The sequence below is a fragment of the Ixodes scapularis genome, unplaced genomic scaffold (assembly GCF_016920785.2).
Source record: "Ixodes scapularis isolate PalLabHiFi unplaced genomic scaffold, ASM1692078v2 PGA_scaffold0__279_contigs__length_252992795, whole genome shotgun sequence".
NCBI lineage: Eukaryota > Metazoa > Arthropoda > Arachnida > Ixodida > Ixodidae > Ixodes > Ixodes scapularis.
Genome location: NW_024609835.1, coordinates 144,429,798 through 144,448,495, shown reverse-complemented (window position 1 = coordinate 144,448,495; position 18,698 = coordinate 144,429,798). Strand labels below are relative to the sequence as shown.

At 44.9% G+C, this 18,698-nt stretch overlaps 1 protein-coding gene across 6 annotated transcripts in view; it reads right to left on the bottom strand.

Moving 5' to 3' along the window:
• Positions 1 to 18,698, bottom strand: part of LOC8042115 (arf-GAP with GTPase, ANK repeat and PH domain-containing protein 1) — a 203,932-nt gene that overhangs the window by 22,178 nt on the left and 163,056 nt on the right. For 4 of the 6 annotated variants that reach the window (XM_040210033.2, XM_040500775.1, XM_040210032.3 and 1 more), the window contains exons 7-11: positions 18,177 to 18,472; positions 14,701 to 14,955; positions 12,461 to 12,538; positions 10,959 to 11,063; positions 10,221 to 10,368 (exon numbers count right to left, since the gene is read on the bottom strand). In XM_040210033.2, coding sequence (XP_040065967.1) covers positions 10,221 to 10,368; positions 10,959 to 11,063; positions 12,461 to 12,538; positions 14,701 to 14,955; positions 18,177 to 18,472 — 882 coding nt within the window. The remainder of the gene's footprint in view (positions 1 to 10,220; positions 10,369 to 10,958; positions 11,064 to 12,460; positions 12,539 to 14,700; positions 14,956 to 18,176; positions 18,473 to 18,698) is intronic. The other 2 variants (XM_040210034.3, XM_040210036.3) reach the window with 1 other exon arrangement.

Below are 18,698 nucleotides of genomic sequence, written 5' to 3'. Positions count from 1 at the left end.
CCGACAACGACGGGCTCTTTCGTGGGCTGTGCAAAAATGCAGACGCGCTGGATTGCTTTTCATTCGGTGCTCATGGGGAGAAGTCGATTTCTGCTTGCCTCGGCCAATAGAGACGTGCAATATCCTATTAATGAAGATGAGCACTATTAACTACACTCTGCAAATTGCTAACCTTTCTTAGGGCAGAAGTGCCTCGAGCAGTTTTTTCGCCGAAAAAAACAACAACGTAATACTACACTCCATGGAGCCACGAGCAGTTTCCACATCGGTGCCATTTGGCCACTAGACACAGAAAGCGACGCCTAAAGGCCTAACCACTTGCATGATCAATATATTTAAAGGGCAAATCCGCTCAATTCCAAAAAATTTAGGCTTCCATGTGATTCACATTCACAAAGCACTACTAAACACAACTCTACGTCTTCGGATTCGCAAATGTGGAATATTATTTGTGTAATCCTAATTTAAACATCAGCAGATACCGAAACTGAAACTTCGGTTGCGTCAGGAAACATAGGTCTCGGGTCGTCAGAGTCATGGCCACGTCACGTCGAACCACGTGGTCTTGTGACGTTCGGGAGGGAGCGAGAAACAGGACACGCAACGCAAACAAATCTTTTTTTGTTTTTTGTTTTGTTTTTTGACGCGGGCAGGTTGCTTTCATGGCGCGGATGGTGATGGCCCGGGGGAGAGGGGGAAGGGGAGAAGACGAAAGAGGAGAAGGGGAGCGGAGAAACAGACCGATAAGCGCGCAGGGCAGCGCAAACTAGCGCATCCGTGTTACGGTGATCACGTGAACGCCCGGTCAGCCAACACCGGGAGGAGAAACTCATGACGTCATCGTTCAATTTCGCTCTGGGAAGTAAAAACAAGCAAAACGAGAAAATGACGTAGTCATGCCTCTGACTTAGTGGTTCAACGTTGGCCGCTCCAACTCCGTGGCATTGACTGCGCTGATGATTGCGCCGCACGCTAGAGTTGGCAGATTTCGGCGACTTGGCTCACTTGAAGGTTTGTTGGCCAGTTTATTAAATATATAAACGGAATTAGATCGTAATATTTGACATGGGGTCTTCCTGTATGATACTAAAGAGGGCTACATAGTTTTCTAAATATCAAAAATGAAGCGGAGTTGCCCTTTAATGGACAAAATGTAGGGCTGGCTAATGCTTCAAACCAAGCTTTGTTAGCCGTACACACCGCGCTCACTTCTGTAAATTCCGTGAGAACAAAGCCATCATGCTGGCTTGGCTTGGCCACTTAATTGGCTCGGCCACCTCGTGGCTTAGTCGTGCACCGCGCTTGTTAAACATTTTTCTCGACCGTTCACCCCGTAGACAAAAGTGGTAAAGCGTGTGCGGGTGCGAGTTAAGTTTGTTCGGCATAATTGCGAGGCTTTTTCATGCTCCCAGAGTTTGCAGATTTCTCAAGCACATAAAACAATCCCTCGGGTTAACCAGTCCAGAGTTTAAACTTCAAATTACTGCACATTTTGTCCCACAGACTTGCACGCGTAATTGCCGGGACCGTACCCTGCTTCAATATAACCCCAAATTCTAATAAAGGGACTGAATTATTGCTAGTAGACTGTATAGAAAGACTCTGTTACAAGCACATATTGAGGCAAATATGATAACTTACTTTCTTTGAGATAAGTTTGGCTACACACACTCCTGTAGCAACTCTTATCAACGAAACTGATTATGAAACTAAATGAACCTCTCCACGGCAGCACCAACGTGCTTTAGAATATAAGCGCTACCCACCAAACAAACAAGTCCTTGGCAGAATCGGAGTAGAACCTCAATAATACGGGGATCCTCAAACTTGACCGATAGTTAAGAAAGGACACTACACAAAACAGTAAACTTTTGAGCCTTTGGCTTAGTAGGAATGAAATTCACAGTATATACTGGAAGTTGCAAGGCAGGGTCCAGCGCAAAGTTTCATCTGTGTACATAAATTGTGAAAAAAATTAGTTATTTTTATCAAAAACACATTGACATTGTTTAGGAAAACTATAGTTCGAAAACAAAAACACTTTTCTTCTCCACGTACGCCGTATAATGACTGGAGAGTGCAACTGTGAAAACAAAATTTCCAGAAAGCGATTTATTTTATGCTTAAAGGGGTACGGAAATGAAATTTCAGCGCAAATTCCTAGCTTTAACGTATTGCATGTTGCAGCATAACCTCAAAAATACCAGTCTTTCGGTGAAAGGCACACGAAAACTAATTTTAAAGCTAATTAAACAATCTTTCAATGTGCACCTGGTGGATGCATGTGCAGCCTATCCGGGAGGCAATCTAGCAATGTTGGGGAACTTTCTACGCAGTCATGACGTAGCAAGTACAATCGGAGCAGCGCCGCTCTTTGGAATTCAACATTGTCCTTCATAGCTTTCCTCAACTCACAAATCGCGCATTGTACCAAACACTCGTTTGTGTACCAGGACACAGCCATTCTCCCCCTAGAAGATTAGCCCATCACTCAAATATTTGACAAAAGTTGTTTTTCCCACTCCGTTGACCCCTAAGCTGACAGTGTTGTGGAAGTTACGTGCTCCTTGGGCGAGCCGCAAGCTCGTCACCCCACGGGTACTTCGAACGGCTCTGTTGTAACGCGTTGATGCTATTGACACCACCAAGACGCTTACAATGCCACCAACGGCAAAGCTCATAACCATGTCAGCCTTGCTATGTTACGAGTGCGGGGAATTTTTTTTTTCTGTTTTTGTTTGCGCCGGATATCTCCATGACGCATCGCGCTCTCCGTTCACTTCTTGTCGAGCGCTTGCTCGAGTGTACCGTTACAAAAAATATAGCCAGTCGTTCAAAATACAGACAGGCAATTATCATTTACGGATATTATCCGTCGTGATCTAACTCATTTCCGAACGAAATTTGAATATTTCAATTTTCGTTTCCATACCCCTTTAACATCTTTTATCGAAGACATCCAAAAAGTAAAAAAAACAATGCCACAGTTGCATTACCCATCAATTCCAGTTAGGAAAAACAATAAGTGAGCTGAACATGATTGTAAACCTGAGACTGGGGCAGGAAGAGAACACAACAGAAGGTAGTAAAAGAGGAGGCAACGTCTCAAAGAGACGTTGCCTCCTCTTTTACTACCTTCTGTTGTGTTCTCTTCCTGCCCCAGTCTCAGGTTTACAATCATGTTCAACTTACACCAGCTATGAACTGTATTAAGGTGGCGATGCAAGCGAGTTGGTTCATGACTTCTGAAATTGGAAAACAGCGCGCAAAAAAACGAAGACGACGAGAGAAGAGCACAGGACAAGTGCTTCAGAAGCCAATGCATGCATGAGGCATGCATGGCTTCTGAAATTGGCTTCAGAAGCCAATTTCAGAAGTCATGAACCAACTCGCTTGCATCGCCTCCTTATTACACCAGCTCGCCTGCACTCTGACTAAGTATTTTTTCGTTAATAAGTGAGCCTTTCCTTTTGACCCATTACCAAACGATAGTTCTCCCAAAGTGAAGTTTATGGCGAAAAGTGGAGTAGAAAACACTTTCAGCCTTTCCACTCTTGTGAAGAAGGAAGAGCAGAGGAGCTTAGCTTCTGCTGCTCTTCCTTCTGAAGAAGGAGGAGCAGCGGAGGTGAGCGATCTGCTCTTCTTTTGCAAGAGAATCTGAATCAGAGTGTTGTGTCGACCACGGGTGTCGACATTTGTTTGGTACCAAACACGATCCTGGGGAAACTAGCCCTTAACAGCCCCGCTGTAAAAAGATGTGTTCAAAGTGCTCAAACCTCTACCTTTTCTTTGGCATTTAGCATAGGTGGAGCAAAAATAACTTATAAAAAAATAATTATGCAGTGCAAACAAATGATGACAACTAGTGATAATAATGATAATGATGATGATGATAAATAAATATGCACTGTAAACAAATGTCACTCGAAGCATGTGAAATTGATTAGGAATCTTGTAAAAGAGTGAGTACAAAAGTCTTGCTCGCATTCAATTGGCTCATCTCGTCATTCTCTGACCAAACGTTTTGGCATTGCGGGTTATCCCTAGGAGCTCATTTTAAGACAATTGGTGTATCTGCTATCTCCAAAAAAGACAGTTAAAAAATGTACTAGACCTTCGAAGCGGGTTGTCCTTCCGTATTTTCATAGAGCGTCTCAACTTCAATGTCAACACAGCCTTTAGCACGAATTATAGATTGAACCATTTGACCTCCTTGGCGTCGACTCTTTCAGGTTGCGTGAAAAAGCACGAAGAAAGAGATGTGCATTGTAAGTCAGGTGTCATTTATAAGATACCCTTTTTGTGTGGCCTTTGTTATATCGGACAAACAAAGTGTTGTATAAGTGAACGGTTGACGGAACATAAGCGCTGTATAAAGAAAAAGGTTTCGGAACATCTGGTCGAATGTAATAATTGTATAGAGTTGCGGAATTTGACATCAGTGGAAGAAAGGGGAAAAAGATGACCACAAACGTCTGATAAAAGAATCACTCACAATACTAAGTCATGAAAACGCCGTTAATAAGCCTTCGTTTGGTTTGGACCACAAACTTTGGCGGTTTCTTAGGCCTTGAAAAGTGCTGTCCTTGAAGTGGCTACAAGTTTCCAAGAGGAAGAGTTGTTTCGTTTATTTTGGGTCGGGGTGACAGGGTCCAAAAATGAGAGAGGAGGAAGATGTTGGAGAGGCCGTTATTGTCCTGCTAACTGTTTGGAATGCACATTTGTGAAAAGACGTGTTCTTAAGGTCTTCTCTTCCCCCTTTTCGTTTTTTTTTTTTCTTCTTCTTTTTTTTTCTATTTAACCAGGTTTTGGAAACTAAAATTTCAGCTGCATTTGAGACTTTTGAGTGTGTGCATCGTTACCTGCAGTCTCGGGGTTTTCAAATCCTGTTTAATGTATACCAGCTCGTCTGTGCCCCTACACATATTTCTTTAAACAAATGAGACTTTTGGGGAATACTCTCTAGACGATGTTAGATGTAAATACGGCCTTCTTCAAAATAAGCTTTTTTAATGCAAAAGCATTAACTGGTCCCATGGAGTGAGCCGACGTCATCAGTTTGAAGCGCAAAAACAGCACCTAGTTTCCCCGATTCCAAAGGTTCCATTGGTTAAAACGCAGCAACGAGGCTCCCCTTTGGCCACTGCGCGCGTCGGTTTCAACGACTGCCGTCAGATGGCGCTGCGTGTCCGTGCCACCAGCGTGCCAATAAAACTAACCGCCGCAACCCCATGCCACTACGGGCCCCGCGCCAGTTAAAACGGACACGTTGGCGCGCGCTCGGAGGCTTCTGCACGTCTCGCCGCCGACCAACATGCCGTCGCCTCCATCATCCACGTTGTCGGCGGTGCTTCTGCTCGTCTCGCCGACGACGAACATGGCGCCGCCTCTAGCATCGACATCGTCACCGGTGCTTCTGCCACAACTTGAAAACATTACTCGCGCCTCAAAACTCCACAGGTCACTCCACGGCGTTCCATTGGATATTCAAGCTTTCGCATTCACAACTCATAAAAAGTGCTTAGGTGTCTTCCGACTTTTTCGTACGATTTTTGTTTTCTGGGTAGCCGTCCTCCCTCAATTAAGGAACACCCCTTCCGGTCACGGCATTGATGCAGTAAAGCGGCTTAGGAGCCTACAGAGCTTGCAAACAGTATAAAACATACTAGGGATTGTTTGGCTTATAGCTATGCACCGATGGGTAGCTTAGATTCGCTAAAATAGTGCGAAGCTGCATAAACAATTTACTCGAGGGTAGGCACGCCCGAGAAAATTTTTTGATTTTCAAGAACCCCGGAGGATTTTCTGGGGAGCACCCGTGTTCTTAGGAACCCAGTTTCGAACCCACGCACTAATGCTTTCCAGATTTGTACTTTTATTTTTGTCGCTTTTACAATCACATTTGCCAGTCCCGTCACAGTTCCCCTTTGTGGTTATGCATTCATTTACTGTACCTTTCCGATTATCGGGTCTGCCCAGTCGTTACATTAAGACAATATTACGTTAATGCCGCTTTCTTACCGATGATTGTGTCCTTCATTTAGTGCGGAAGCAAACTGTCTGATCATACAGAGCTGAATCAATGTCTTGCCTTAATTCATTCATTCATTAATAGAGCCAAAAAAACCCAACTGCTCGAAACCGAATTATGAACATGGAAACTCATGGCCAAAAGTCGCATGGCTACACGCAACTTCTGACCGCATTATTTTTCTTTTTTGTTTTTTTTTTTTTGTTGTTTTTTTGGCATGTGAAGCAGACGAAATTATGTGCACCGTTTGTCATGCGATTGTTTCGCAGTTGCGTCCCTTCCACCTGATGTTCGGTACATGAAGATCGTTTGGCCGGTACCACGAACAACAGTTCCAAAGTAGCGGCCCCACGTCCATCGCAACATTGGTCTGTCGTGCCCCACCATCATGTCGTCCATCCAGTGGTACGTCGCCATATTGAGAATGATGTGTACATGCTTCCCGTGATCTGCGCAACATTTATTTTTGCTTCTTGGAAACCCCAAAAATAGTGTAAAAAATAGCTTTTTGGAAACCCCAAAAATAGTGTTTATTTTTTCTTTTTTTTTTTTAAATATTGAATGTGCATTTTGATGACCCACGACTTTAAATATAGTATTTGGAACACATAGTTTTAACGCCACGTGACCACAGTAAAGAGAGAGAGCAAGACGGAAACCAGCCAATTGTCGATGCAATGTTTTCGGGGGGAGAGAAAACTAGTTTCGAGCCACAAATTGTGTTTTGGGTAGTTGAGGTCTTATAGGTAATGTTAAAATAAAAAATGAAATACGTTCACGATTCTCTGTAATGCCGAATTAGAGCGCTGCTCTTGAGGAGGAGTAGGGGAAGGCACGGAGGGAAGGGTACGCCCCTCCTCCTCTCCTGCTTCCCTCCCAATTAGCGGGAAATGTTCGCTAAATTTAGAGGAAAATTTATTACCATTTTTCCGCTAAATTTACCAGAAAATTTAGTGAAAATTTTTCTGCTCAATTTAGCGGGGAACTTGAATTGTTGTTGAAGTCACGTGACGTCAATTTCCCCGCTAAATTTAGTGGAAACATTTTCCCTGGTTGGGTGGCGTCACGTGCGACGTCGTTATATGAAACGTCCCACAAAGCAACGCGCAATGGACTGCTTCCAAAACCGACGCGCCCCATCGCGGCGAAATACCACGCAGTGCACTCTGGGAACTAGTTGGCCACTCAGTTTCGATTTCGACTGAGCAGCTTCACCTCATGCTATCACGCCGCGACCGAACGCGCTGCTTGCGTTTTTGATTATCTGACTTTTCACGAACGTACAATACACGATCATTCTCGAGCGATACAAAACGAAGACCGGGGCACTTTCCTTGGTTCCCGAAACACCGGATATTGTGCGTGCGTATGCGAACGTAGTAAGACGTGGCTTAGTCACCTCACCCCACGAGTGCATGTTTGCGCTCAATTTCAATAATCCCGTCTAGTACCACTGAACTAGAACTGAAATTTGTTCATCTGGAGCCTTATACGTATTTTGATTGCCAAACGTCCGTTTCTTGTTACTTCATTGGGCGAAAAGAAAGCCGCATCCTCACAGGGTATCAAAGTTGAGCCCAGCGTTTACGCATGAACTTTTAAGGAAACGCAATAAATTCGACCTCACTACTGCACAAAAGTTACTATGATGTCTTCCTCGTGTCATCATATATCTCCCACTCGAATTTTATGCTGGTAGAAGATTAACTTCTCGCAAACGCTGAGATCGGCTAGCTACGACGGAGGCCCTAACAAGCGTCCCCTACTCCTCGCTAAGCCTTTTTGGACGAGCTTTTACTGAAGCCTAAGATCTGCGCCTGAACGGTGTGTCTGAAATTATCTCGGCATACTTAGGCAGGAAGAAAACAAACACATAACAAATATTATGGCCATTAGCAACCGTCAAACGCGCTTTGAATTCGTTCGAGCACTTGTTTGAAGAATGTCGCACCGTGCGCCGGACGGGCATGAACCCCTATGCGGTGCGCGCATGGGGGTTCATGCCCGTCCGGCGCACTTTCGGGGAACGGTGCGACATTCTTCACACAAGTGCTCGACTTTTGCTTTCTCAAAACAGTCTGTATGTGCGAATTTGCCTATATGATTGCAGGATAACTTTATGTGCATACGCGATGTTGAATATTAGTGAAATGCAAGCGGGATGGGACTTCGTGCAGTGCTGCGGGTCAGTACAGATAAGAGATAAGAAGTGTGTCAAAATTGAGCTTTTCAATGGCGCCTCCGAGTTTTACCTCGCATACTCAGGCATATTAAGAAATACAGTACTTGCAAAAAGTAATATTTCGTCTATGGACGCACGAAACAAACAAACTTTCTGGCCAACAACACAAATATATAAAGGCGCGAGCTCTATGTATGCGTACTTACTGGTGTCTACAGCTTGTTGATTCGTACACAAGCAAGATCCCCGAGCTTCGCAGCGTCGATATTCCCGGAACTGGCTCGTCCACATACCTCCATTGGAACGCTAACAGGAAGCCTCAAGTACAAAAATACAACAAGCATGTGTTAAGACAAGCTATACGTCTCAGGCTTGTGCTAAAGCTTCGAGGCCTGGCCATTTACGTTAGTTTAGAGACCACACATGACGCTCTCGGGACCAGAAACCCATCTCTTGTCGACGTGTCGATCGAAACCGAAACCATGCCACCCTCCTCCCTGGCCAACTAGTTCCCAGAGTGCAACGCGCGCCGTGTTGCATGCAGGGCTTTATGGAAGTAGTCTATTACGCCGACGGCGACGGCGCTCCATCCAGAAACGGGCGCTTAAGAGCTGCACTCTAAAACCTCGGCAAGCATAAATAACCTGTCAGTTTCCCTTGAAGCACTTTTTTGTTGAGTATTTGCATCGTTCAATATATTTGTTTGTTTGATATGTGTGTTGCATTGTTTGATGTATTTTGTCTTTCATTATATGTGGCATTGCCTGCCACCCTACCTTTGCGAGTATATTGAATGCTGGCAGCATGAACATACAAATAAAATAAATAAATAAAAATGACAATCTAATCACTGAACCATAAATTTTAACAGTTCATCAAACATTCCTCATCTAGGGTTTTGTGTTTTCAGTAGGCACCGATAAACCCCGAGAAGGTTTTCTGAAAATCAGAGAAAATCCAAAAAACCCGAATTGAGACTGTCCTTGACCAAGAGAAGTCCTCTCTTCGCAGAAAAAAACCTTTAACAATATCTTTATTTCGTCTCCAGTCGAAACATGGCCCACAGCGAACTATCCGCAAGGTTGTCGCTTTCTTCGGAAAGCACTGCCCTTGTCCCGTTTCCCTTTCTTTTTCGTACTAGGACGATCTTCCAGATTTAAAAAAAAAAGATTTCAAGAATAAACACTAAAACATGAAACCTTAGCCATAATCTGGCTGATGACCCTGAAACACATATTAATGAGGTTTTACTCTAATTACAGGAGACCGAGGACTGGCCATCGACCGTTACGTATAGACCAAATACAAATACTTACGGCATAAAGGTCTTCAGTTACCCAGATTAGTCTACGGGCAGAAAATTGCAACGAGAATTTGAGCGTCCTATATTCAAGCACCAGAAACTTGCGATTGGCCTATGTAAACATTGAGACCGAAATCTTACGGCAGAGGACATGCATGAGGAACTAGCCTAGTAACCCGCAATAGCTGCGATTTAGAAATGAAAATAGTTCTAAGTTAGTGCATTAGTCAAGATAGAGAGCGCAACAGCGAGCTAGAATTAAGAGCAACCATTCGTGGGGCACCACAGCCTACCAGCCAGCACGCCATTGGTCAGAGGAACCGACTAGGCTCAAACTACCCCTAACAACGCAGAATTCAACCAGCTCAGCCCTTCCGAAAACCAATCGACAATAGCTCTACTAAGCGGTTCAATAAAATAAAGGCGGCGTTTTATGACACTAAAGCACAAAGAAGCAGGTAAGGATGTACGAGGAACGTACGCCGACACAAGAAGGGGGATGCAACGAGCCAAGGCAAACAGCAAGCGCAGGAAAGCAAAGCTCGGGCAGATAACCAAAGCAGTGCACAACATTAGGCCAAACCGACGATGCGGCACAGAACTTTTATTGTGCTCTGTTAGTTCTCAAACTGAAGCAGGATTGTGGCCATGCACATTCCGTGCCGAGACGAACGACGGGAAGGGAAAGAAAGGAAGTAACTCACCACCGGCGAGAGACAGGGTGCCTACGTCGGAAGTGAGGTCGTTGACCTGGGACCCCGCCACCCTCGATCCCCGGGGCTTTTGTCCCGGGATCTTGACCGTCGTGTGCATGAGCGGGATCTCCTTGCCGTGCACGTCCTCCATGTAGTCCTGCGAAATGAGAGCAATTCTCTGTTTAAACGTGTTCACTTCTGCTCGGCTAGCTTCACGCGCGAGGCCACTCAAATTACGCAACTCCGGCGAAGGCCTGTCCGCGCAGGACACGATCTACCGCGATTTCAATCGCTCGCAACTTTTAGCGGAAAGCGAAATTTTTTCTCAGTTTTCTATCTGCTGTAGAAAAATTTCTTGATGGAGGGGGAGATTGGGCATTCGCTTGCAGCCTCGGAACAAGCCCGTGACGTGGTCCGCAGGGTGCAGCCAATGTCATCCTCTGCCGGCTGTAGATCGAGGTCTCTGCAGCTGTTGTTCGTCCCGAATCTCCCAAAAGCAAGAAACGAGGAGACTATGAAAAGGAGGCGCCTCCCTGCCCGTCTAACGACCGAGTGGCAGCATTTGAAAATTGTGCCGTTTCGCGCCTCGCAGAAATAGCGAGCACACGACGAAGCGGATATAACTTTGTTTTTAAGCAGACGCACTGTTTTGTTGCGTGCAACATGAAATTGTGTTTTGTGAGGACATTCCTTCATTCTGAGCCTGTCCGGAGGTTCTGTAAGGGCAGGCACAACAGCAACACTCACGTGCAGACTGGGGTGGTAGGTAAGCCTGCCGTCGCTGGTCAGGGTCACATACTTCTTCTTCCATTCCTTGTTCAGAGCTTTGATGCTCTTCTTGTACAGGTAACCCTGCATTGGGTGGGGAAAGATGGCTCTTTGTGGGTGAACTGCACGTGGGCTGGCTGTGGGCACAGCTGCCTGGTGGAAATTTCTTTCAGCGTTTCGATACAACAAAATGTATGCAGCTTGGCACGGTTCACGCAAAGGTGATATTGGGCTTTCTGGCAATTCAGTTTTTTTACATCGGCTTCATGTTTTATGGCGTTTTAATCAAATATGTTATTCATAGCGAAAAACAGCTCAAAAGCGAAGACGACAAGAAGGAACAAACACAACAGGACGAAGCTGTATTCGCAACTAAAGTTTAATTAGTGAAAAAGATTAGAGGAAACTGCATATACAAAACATACCAACAACAACCACCTACTCATCTATCAAGCACAATACTAACATAAGTGTTGAGTAACCTCAAAAACCACTTTTCATATTAGTTTCAAACACAAAATTTTATTGCTAAGGTTAGTGCCCCATTTAAGACATTGTATGAAAGCTATATTTCTGAACACAGACACCCAGCTGTGCAAGAAAACTAAAAAATGCCGGCAATGGCTCGTTCGTGATGTTTGTGTTTCACTCTGTGCATATTTCACAATAAATATTGATAACAGTTTTATCAGTATCCTACTTTTCAATAAAAAGCCTCTGGAAAGATTACTGTTAGTGTGATGAAGACAATGGGCCGTTCAGACACTTGCAACTTCTTAAGACCAAGTGCCTTGGAACCTCTTAATATCTCTTACGATGAGAGGATACGCTGGTGCCATCTATTGGGTAATAGTGAAAACTTGGCGGTCCTGCATATTTTCTACTTCTCCCACGCATCCTTTCTTTCTTGACTCGAAAAAATTTTGTCGACGTCATAAACAACCGCTTCTCATAGGTATTACGCACATTTGACCTCGGAAATCCCGCAAAACCTTCGCTCTGGTGAAATGCAGTTCCAGTGTCACCGCATAGATGGTGCCAGCATGCCAGTGTGTTCTCTTGTTTTAGGATATTTTAAGAGGCTTCAAGGCACACGGTTCTAAGGAGTTGCAAGTGTGTGAACGGGCCTTAATGCTGGGGTATTAGGAGAGCTGACATTGTGCACTAGGCTCCAAACACACAGACCGGCCCTCATAAAATATTTCAATCTCATTTTCTAGAAGAATTTTGTGTATCTGAACAGTTGGATAAACATCACGACGCACAGATATACGGCCCAAAGAATGACAGTGAGTTGAAATAAACAGGACAACTGCTATCCCGTTAATTTCTACTCATCTTTGCAAACCTACTGATTCCACATCACAACCTCATTCGGTGCCAACATCTGGGTAATGCAGTGTAACATGGAGTGACAATTTAACCCAGTGTTCCAAAGCAGGAGATAAAAGGAGAAAGGTATGAAGCAGAAGACCACGTGCCTGCCTCACAGGGATCACCCGACCACTGCCCATCTCGCCATTTTTCTGCCGCTTTTCTTCGTCCGCTTTCTTCAACGGCTGTGTCGGGCAAAAAGAAAAAGATACATGCCAGAAAGGTCAGATCTATGTTTGGCTCGTAATTGCACTTAACTCATCCACGTAGCAAAGCAGGGTGGGACACTCTATGTATGTGCGCGGGGTTACCAATGACAAATATTTCCTGGAAACTTTTAAGCAGCTCGATTTGTACAGTTATTATGGCTAACAAATAGTGTCCGAGACAAGCTACATATTTCAAATCAATTAAACCATTACCACTAAATTTTGGCTAACGATTTTAATTTTGTGGATGAAATATTTTGCTAACTTTGCAAGAGACCTTTTTTCTTTTTTTTAATTTTTTATGGAAGTCAAATTTCATGAGAAAGTAAAGGCTGTTCATGAACCGCATATATTCTTAAAGGACACATGCAAAGGAAAAAAACATTTTTTTTAGACAGCTTAGATGGAAAAAGGATGTCATAAAACGATTTTACAACGAAGAAAAAAAATTTTTTAGAGCTGTATTTACGGCGCTATACGAATTTGTAGTTGGCGCTCGCGGGAGCCGCCGCTGGTCACGTGGTAGGCCCGCGCGCCGCCGCGCTGCGTCGCCGCCGCACGCTGAGCGTTCTGCGAATGCCGCTTCAACGCGTTTCTCCACGCCGCCGTCGCCGCCGCCGCACAAGTTCGTCTGCTTCGGGGCGCCGCCGCCGTCGTCTGGCCGGCGCACAGGTCTATCACGTCTGCTTGCGCTTTTTCAGTAGTTTCCTTTGGGCTTTAAAAGATACTTATTCATCTTAGTTTTTTGTTATACTTCAAACAAAGATGAATAAGTTACATTTAGAGGCCATAGGAAGCTTCCGAAAGAATGCAAGCACCACGTGATAAATAAAGACCAGTCACGTGATAAATACAGACCACTTTTCCGCGGTGCCCGCGGACGCCAACTACAAATTCGTTTTGCGCCGTAAATATAGCTCTAAAAAATTTTTTTCTTCGTTGTAAAATCGTTTTATGGCGTTCTTTTTCCATCTAAGCCGTTTAAAAAAAATGTTTTTTTCCTTTGCATGTGTCCTTTAAAGGGAAGTTGAAGAGGTTCTTGAAAAAAACGAGTTGGAAGTGAAATATACAGCATTCTTATCCTGCGAGTCAGAATATCACGTTTGTTTTCCCCAAAGATGTAACTAAACATGAGAAAAGAACGAAAAACCTCTGACCAGACGTTAAGTCATAAAAGGATCTTTTGGCCGCCAAGCATGTGCCGCTCGTATTGGCAGTTTGCGCAATCGCAAGCTTGCCAGGTGTATTCCCCTTCACTGACACCAGTCGCGACATCTTTTTCTGACCTTCTTGAAAATAGCAGGAGCGCACGCATAGCTTTCAGAAGCGCTAAAGATGCACGAGAGTGGAGATTCCGAAAACACCTTTTATGACATAACACTCCAGGAAGGAGAGGGGGGCTTCAGCGGTACTTTGAAAGTGATTTTCTAACGCCTCCGTGTACCAAATTAAAACTTTTTCTCGATAATCGTGATCCTGGAGGCGGTCAAATGAAGACGATTGAAGTGTTTCTACTCAAATACAGAACCGCTTCAATTTCCCTTCAATTGCTTCCCAATGATTTACTTACTGGAAAATACTGGGCTCATTCAATTGACCTATACCAGCCTGCTCTGGTGCAGAGAAGTGTGGGGCAGTGCACCTCCGGCATGTAAGACAGGCTAAACTCTCATACTTAGTATGGCAGTCTTCAATGAGTGTAGTCGGAGCAGGAGGAGCAGGTAAGCCAAACTAACTTTCTGTAAATAATTTTTTTTTCTTGTAAGCGCGATACTTTGCTAATTTAACCCAAGTTAAAGTTTTAAAAATATACCACAGATATACCAAATAAAAATACCGTAAAATTCGAAACAAACGCTCGCCCCCAACACATGGTCAACTTCGTATTATTTTCTTTGGAGTCTCTACCATAGGCAGGCATTCATTATCGATTTTACGCCATTGGCGGCTTCCGCAAAATCGACGGCACCTAGCAGCTAGAACAGAAGGCCGTTAAGGCAGGTTCGTTCGCCAGCTTTCTTGAGGTAATCGGGTTTTCGCAGCGCATGGCAGTCCAAAGGCTCAAAGACATGCTGCGAAAATCGCCGATGTCGGGGCACAGCACGTGCAGACCCCAAGCAGCGCAGCAGGTTCCCCACCGTGAAGAGGTTGGATCTCCGCCGCGTCTTCCGCGCAGTCGTCGGGGTGGAGCAGGGCGTCACAAACTCCGGGCGGTCCCTGCCGTTGTTGTTGTTGTTGCCCGCGGCTGGGCCGGCCTGGCCCGTCCCGCCGGCCCCTTCAACTGCCGGCGTGGCGGCGGTGGTCCGGTCGGCCTTCTCCAGCTTCTGGATCTCCCGCTGCACCGAGGTGGTGGTGGCAGAAAGGCAGTCGCGGATCTCCCGCAGGTGCGTCTCCTGCACATGCGCAACTCGCCTGGAACCGGGGTACCTCGTTTTCGGCATGCCGTAATCTTTATTCGCAAGGTTCTCAATATTTGGCAGAGTTTCAGAGGCGAGGGTTTCAGGAATATTTCACGGGCACCGAAAGTTTGCGATTTGGAGTGACGTGCTACGTATTTGTTGTCGTAGGACGACGTATTTGCGAGAGCGATTCGTCATAAAGACGTATTTTAAGTCGCAACATTCAAGCAAACTATGTCCTCACGAAACTCTAGTTGTTTACGGTGTATCGATAAACCCCCAAAAAAGTAACCTCCGAGTTTGTTTGTCAAAATCAAGTCAAACTGAGAAGCCCCCAGTCTCGACTAAGAAAAACCCAAGCTTTACGGGAACTAGTTTTTATCTTCAGCTTCGCTTTCTGTCGGTTCGGAATGCACTCCCACAGAACTGTCCAAAGCCTGCTTCTTTCTTTAGAACCGGGGCGTTTTCCGAGTGTAAGTGGGTATTGCGCATCTTTTTTCATGGCTGGAGAATCCCGTGCCTGCACCTTTTCGTCCTCGACCGACGTAAGCCCCAACGAATGTCGATCCTTTTTGTCCAGCAGCCAAAATAGAGACCGAAAAACGAAGAATCTCTTGGAAAGAAATAGGCCCCCCAAAAAGAAATACACAGCAGAAACGCGGAACCCTACCTAACTTCACTTTCTGGTTGGTGGAGGTCATTTTTTGCCACGACTTTATGTAACAATTTTGTTGTTCATTCCATGAAAAAGACCATGAAACAGAAGCTGGTAATGGCGGAGCTGGCTAGCATGCCTGTGAGGAAACACCACTGTGGGTACTAAATATCTATTTGGTAAAAGAAAAACAATTTCTTTTTTTTTTGGCAAGCATTGTTTTTATTTGTTTTAGCTCAAGCTGTCTGATCTAAGAGGTAATCCATTGGAGCGAGGTAATCCAGCTTCTCTCTCTTTTGAATAATGATGACCGCAATGATGCCACATACACTTGGAGAATTGCTTTGAGGGCAAGATATAAACAAAGATTTCTTTTTTTTTTTTTTTATAAGTTAGCGTGTAAACAGATATGGATTCTCGTTTCACGTCTAACAAATGAGCAGAGTCTGCTCTGGACATCAGCTAGCAAGGTCGTAAACTCGTTTAGAGACAATTAAATTGTGAAACCCAAACTATAAAGAAGGAATTTATATACAGGGTATTTCTTTTTAAGCTTGACAGATTTGTTTAAAACAAAAAGTTAAAGTTACACTAATGTGGCTTGTGCGGGCAAGTTATACGGCCAGGGGACATAGTATAGGCGGCAAATCGTCACAAAAAGTAGAATATTTAACTAAAATGTGTCGATTAACTTTTTAATTGTGAAAATAAACATATGGTTCCATTTAGAAACTTGTTAAGCACCATCTAAAGCCACAAAGTCTGTAATTCTTAGTAAGACTGAGTGCATATGAAGCGCAGTAGTGCACTAAAATTACCACTCATGCAACAGGCACAAGGCTGGGGCAAAAAAACTTCTATGATATGATATGGAAAAACCGTGCAAGCGTGCCATAGCACCAGTGGCAGCCTTGCTCCCGCTGCACGGGTAGTAACTTCAGTGTTCCACGTTGCTTCCCACGTTCTCCAAATCTTCCTAATATTGACTGATTTAGTGGTATTCGATGATGCTCAGCAAGTTCCTAATTAGTACCGCATTTATTTTCAGTAATTAAAACATTAATTAACAATATTTTAGTTAATCAGCCGTCTGATCGTCAATATTAGCTTCCTATACTATGTCCCCCTGGTCGTGCAACTCACCTGCGCAATCCGCATTAGCGTAGCCCCTTTCCCGGCTTTCGTTTAGACAAATCTATTAACCCCTTGCCTACTAATAACGAGTGTCACTCGTGCCGCCATTTACGGACCATAAAACCCGACCACGAGTCTAACTCGTGTTTCGGTTTCAGAGCTTGTTTTGTGAGCTCTGCGGCAGATGGCAGCACTACCCCTGTTGCTCCTGTTTACCTTGGGTTCCTTTCTTGTTTGCTTTGCCTTTTGACAGAGAGAGGGCGCTCCATTGACAAAAAATAAGCGCGCTATTGTAAGCAAGCGCGCCAAAAACATGTCTCCGGCGCGGAGGTCTGCTTTGGCGGACGAAGATATACAAAGACTTCTTTTTGAAAGTGATGAATGCGCCAGTATTTCTGACGACGAATCCTGCTGCCTTTCCGATTACTCGGAATCCGATGAGAGTTCAACGGACAGTGAGAAAAGTGTTAAAAACGATGCGAATCCTGGAAGCATTTCATCGACTTCGGCGTCTGCACGTCAGTGGAACTGGGAGAAGAGGGACAACCAGCCTGCTCAGTTCACCTTTGTAGAAACCCCAGGTGTGTCAGCAAGGGTTCAACGCAGTCTTGGTGAGAAGACAAGCGCCTTGTCGACCTTTTCCGTGTTTGCAAGTCATGATATTTGGGCGTCAGTCTCTGCTGAGACAAATCGCTACGCCGAACAAGAGATGGGCAACGAGGATCGTCCCAAGAAATGCTATGAGGAGCAATGGTTTGACACCACTCCGGATGAGATAAAGGCATACTTTGCCTTGTGCATCATTATGACGCAAATGAAAAAACACACAGTCAAAATGAACTGGTCCAAGAGGTCCATAGTGGAGACCCCAATTTTCGGCAAAACGATGTCCTATGTGAGGCTTCTGCTAATCTCTCGATTTCTATCATACTGTGAAGAACTACTGAAGAAGAGGAGACGACCAGAAGTCCTGGTATAGAGCACGAGACTACGCCTGAAAGCCAAGGAAACGTTTTTCTTTATTTTGACGCAAATTGCTTGATTTAAATAAAGCTTTCTGTACTTCTTTAAAGAAAAAAAAATGAGTAGGCAAGGGGTTAAGCTTAAAAAGAAACACCCTGTATAATCGTGACTCTTGTAAAAAAAAAAAAAAAAAAAAGAACTTGCAAAAAAACAAGTAAATAATGAGCTACAGAACATTGATATCTATTGTGAAACAAACCGGAATGCTGAAGCCCAGGCAAGCCTGCTTCGTTTCTGTTGCACAAGAATTTAGTTTTGCCCCTTTTTTTAGCCTCCAAGGGCTCACACAAAACGAAGATTCTCGTCGACATGCCGGCTGTTTCGATCAAGCTCTCCCGAAAAAGCAGCGTCCAAGGCTGTTGGAAGCCTTTAGCCTCCAAAGCCGTTGGAAGAAGCTGCCCACCTTGAGCGAAGCCTGGTTGAAGTTCCCACCAACGCCAGTGGCCCCGTGCAGCGAGTTGTAGCTGTTGATGAGCGCGGCCGTCGCATTGGCCGTTGACTGCGCGGAAGCCTGCTGCTGCTGTTGGGACTGTGCCTCCCTCCCGTGCTGTCCGGTCGATGCGTAACCGTTGTTGGACGCGCCCAAGTGGCCCAGAGATGGCCGCAAGGCAGCACCGGCACCTCCCACAGGGGTTCCCGGGCGCGAGTTGGTCGGGGTCAGGGAAGACGCCATGCGCAGCTGCACTATCCTCTGGCAGGCTGCGCAGACGTTTGCTACTGTCACATATTTTCACTCGAAATACTGCTTCTACACCCTCTTTCGATGTTTTGCTTTTCTCATCTTAGTATGTAAGCTTTGGTTTTCTGCATTCATTTGTTATAGAATTTGGTGCATAAATTAGCACTCACTTCACAAAAAAAAAGGGATATATAGGGACCTGTCCCACACGAGCATGGTGCCAGCACGTAGAATCGGTAAAATAAT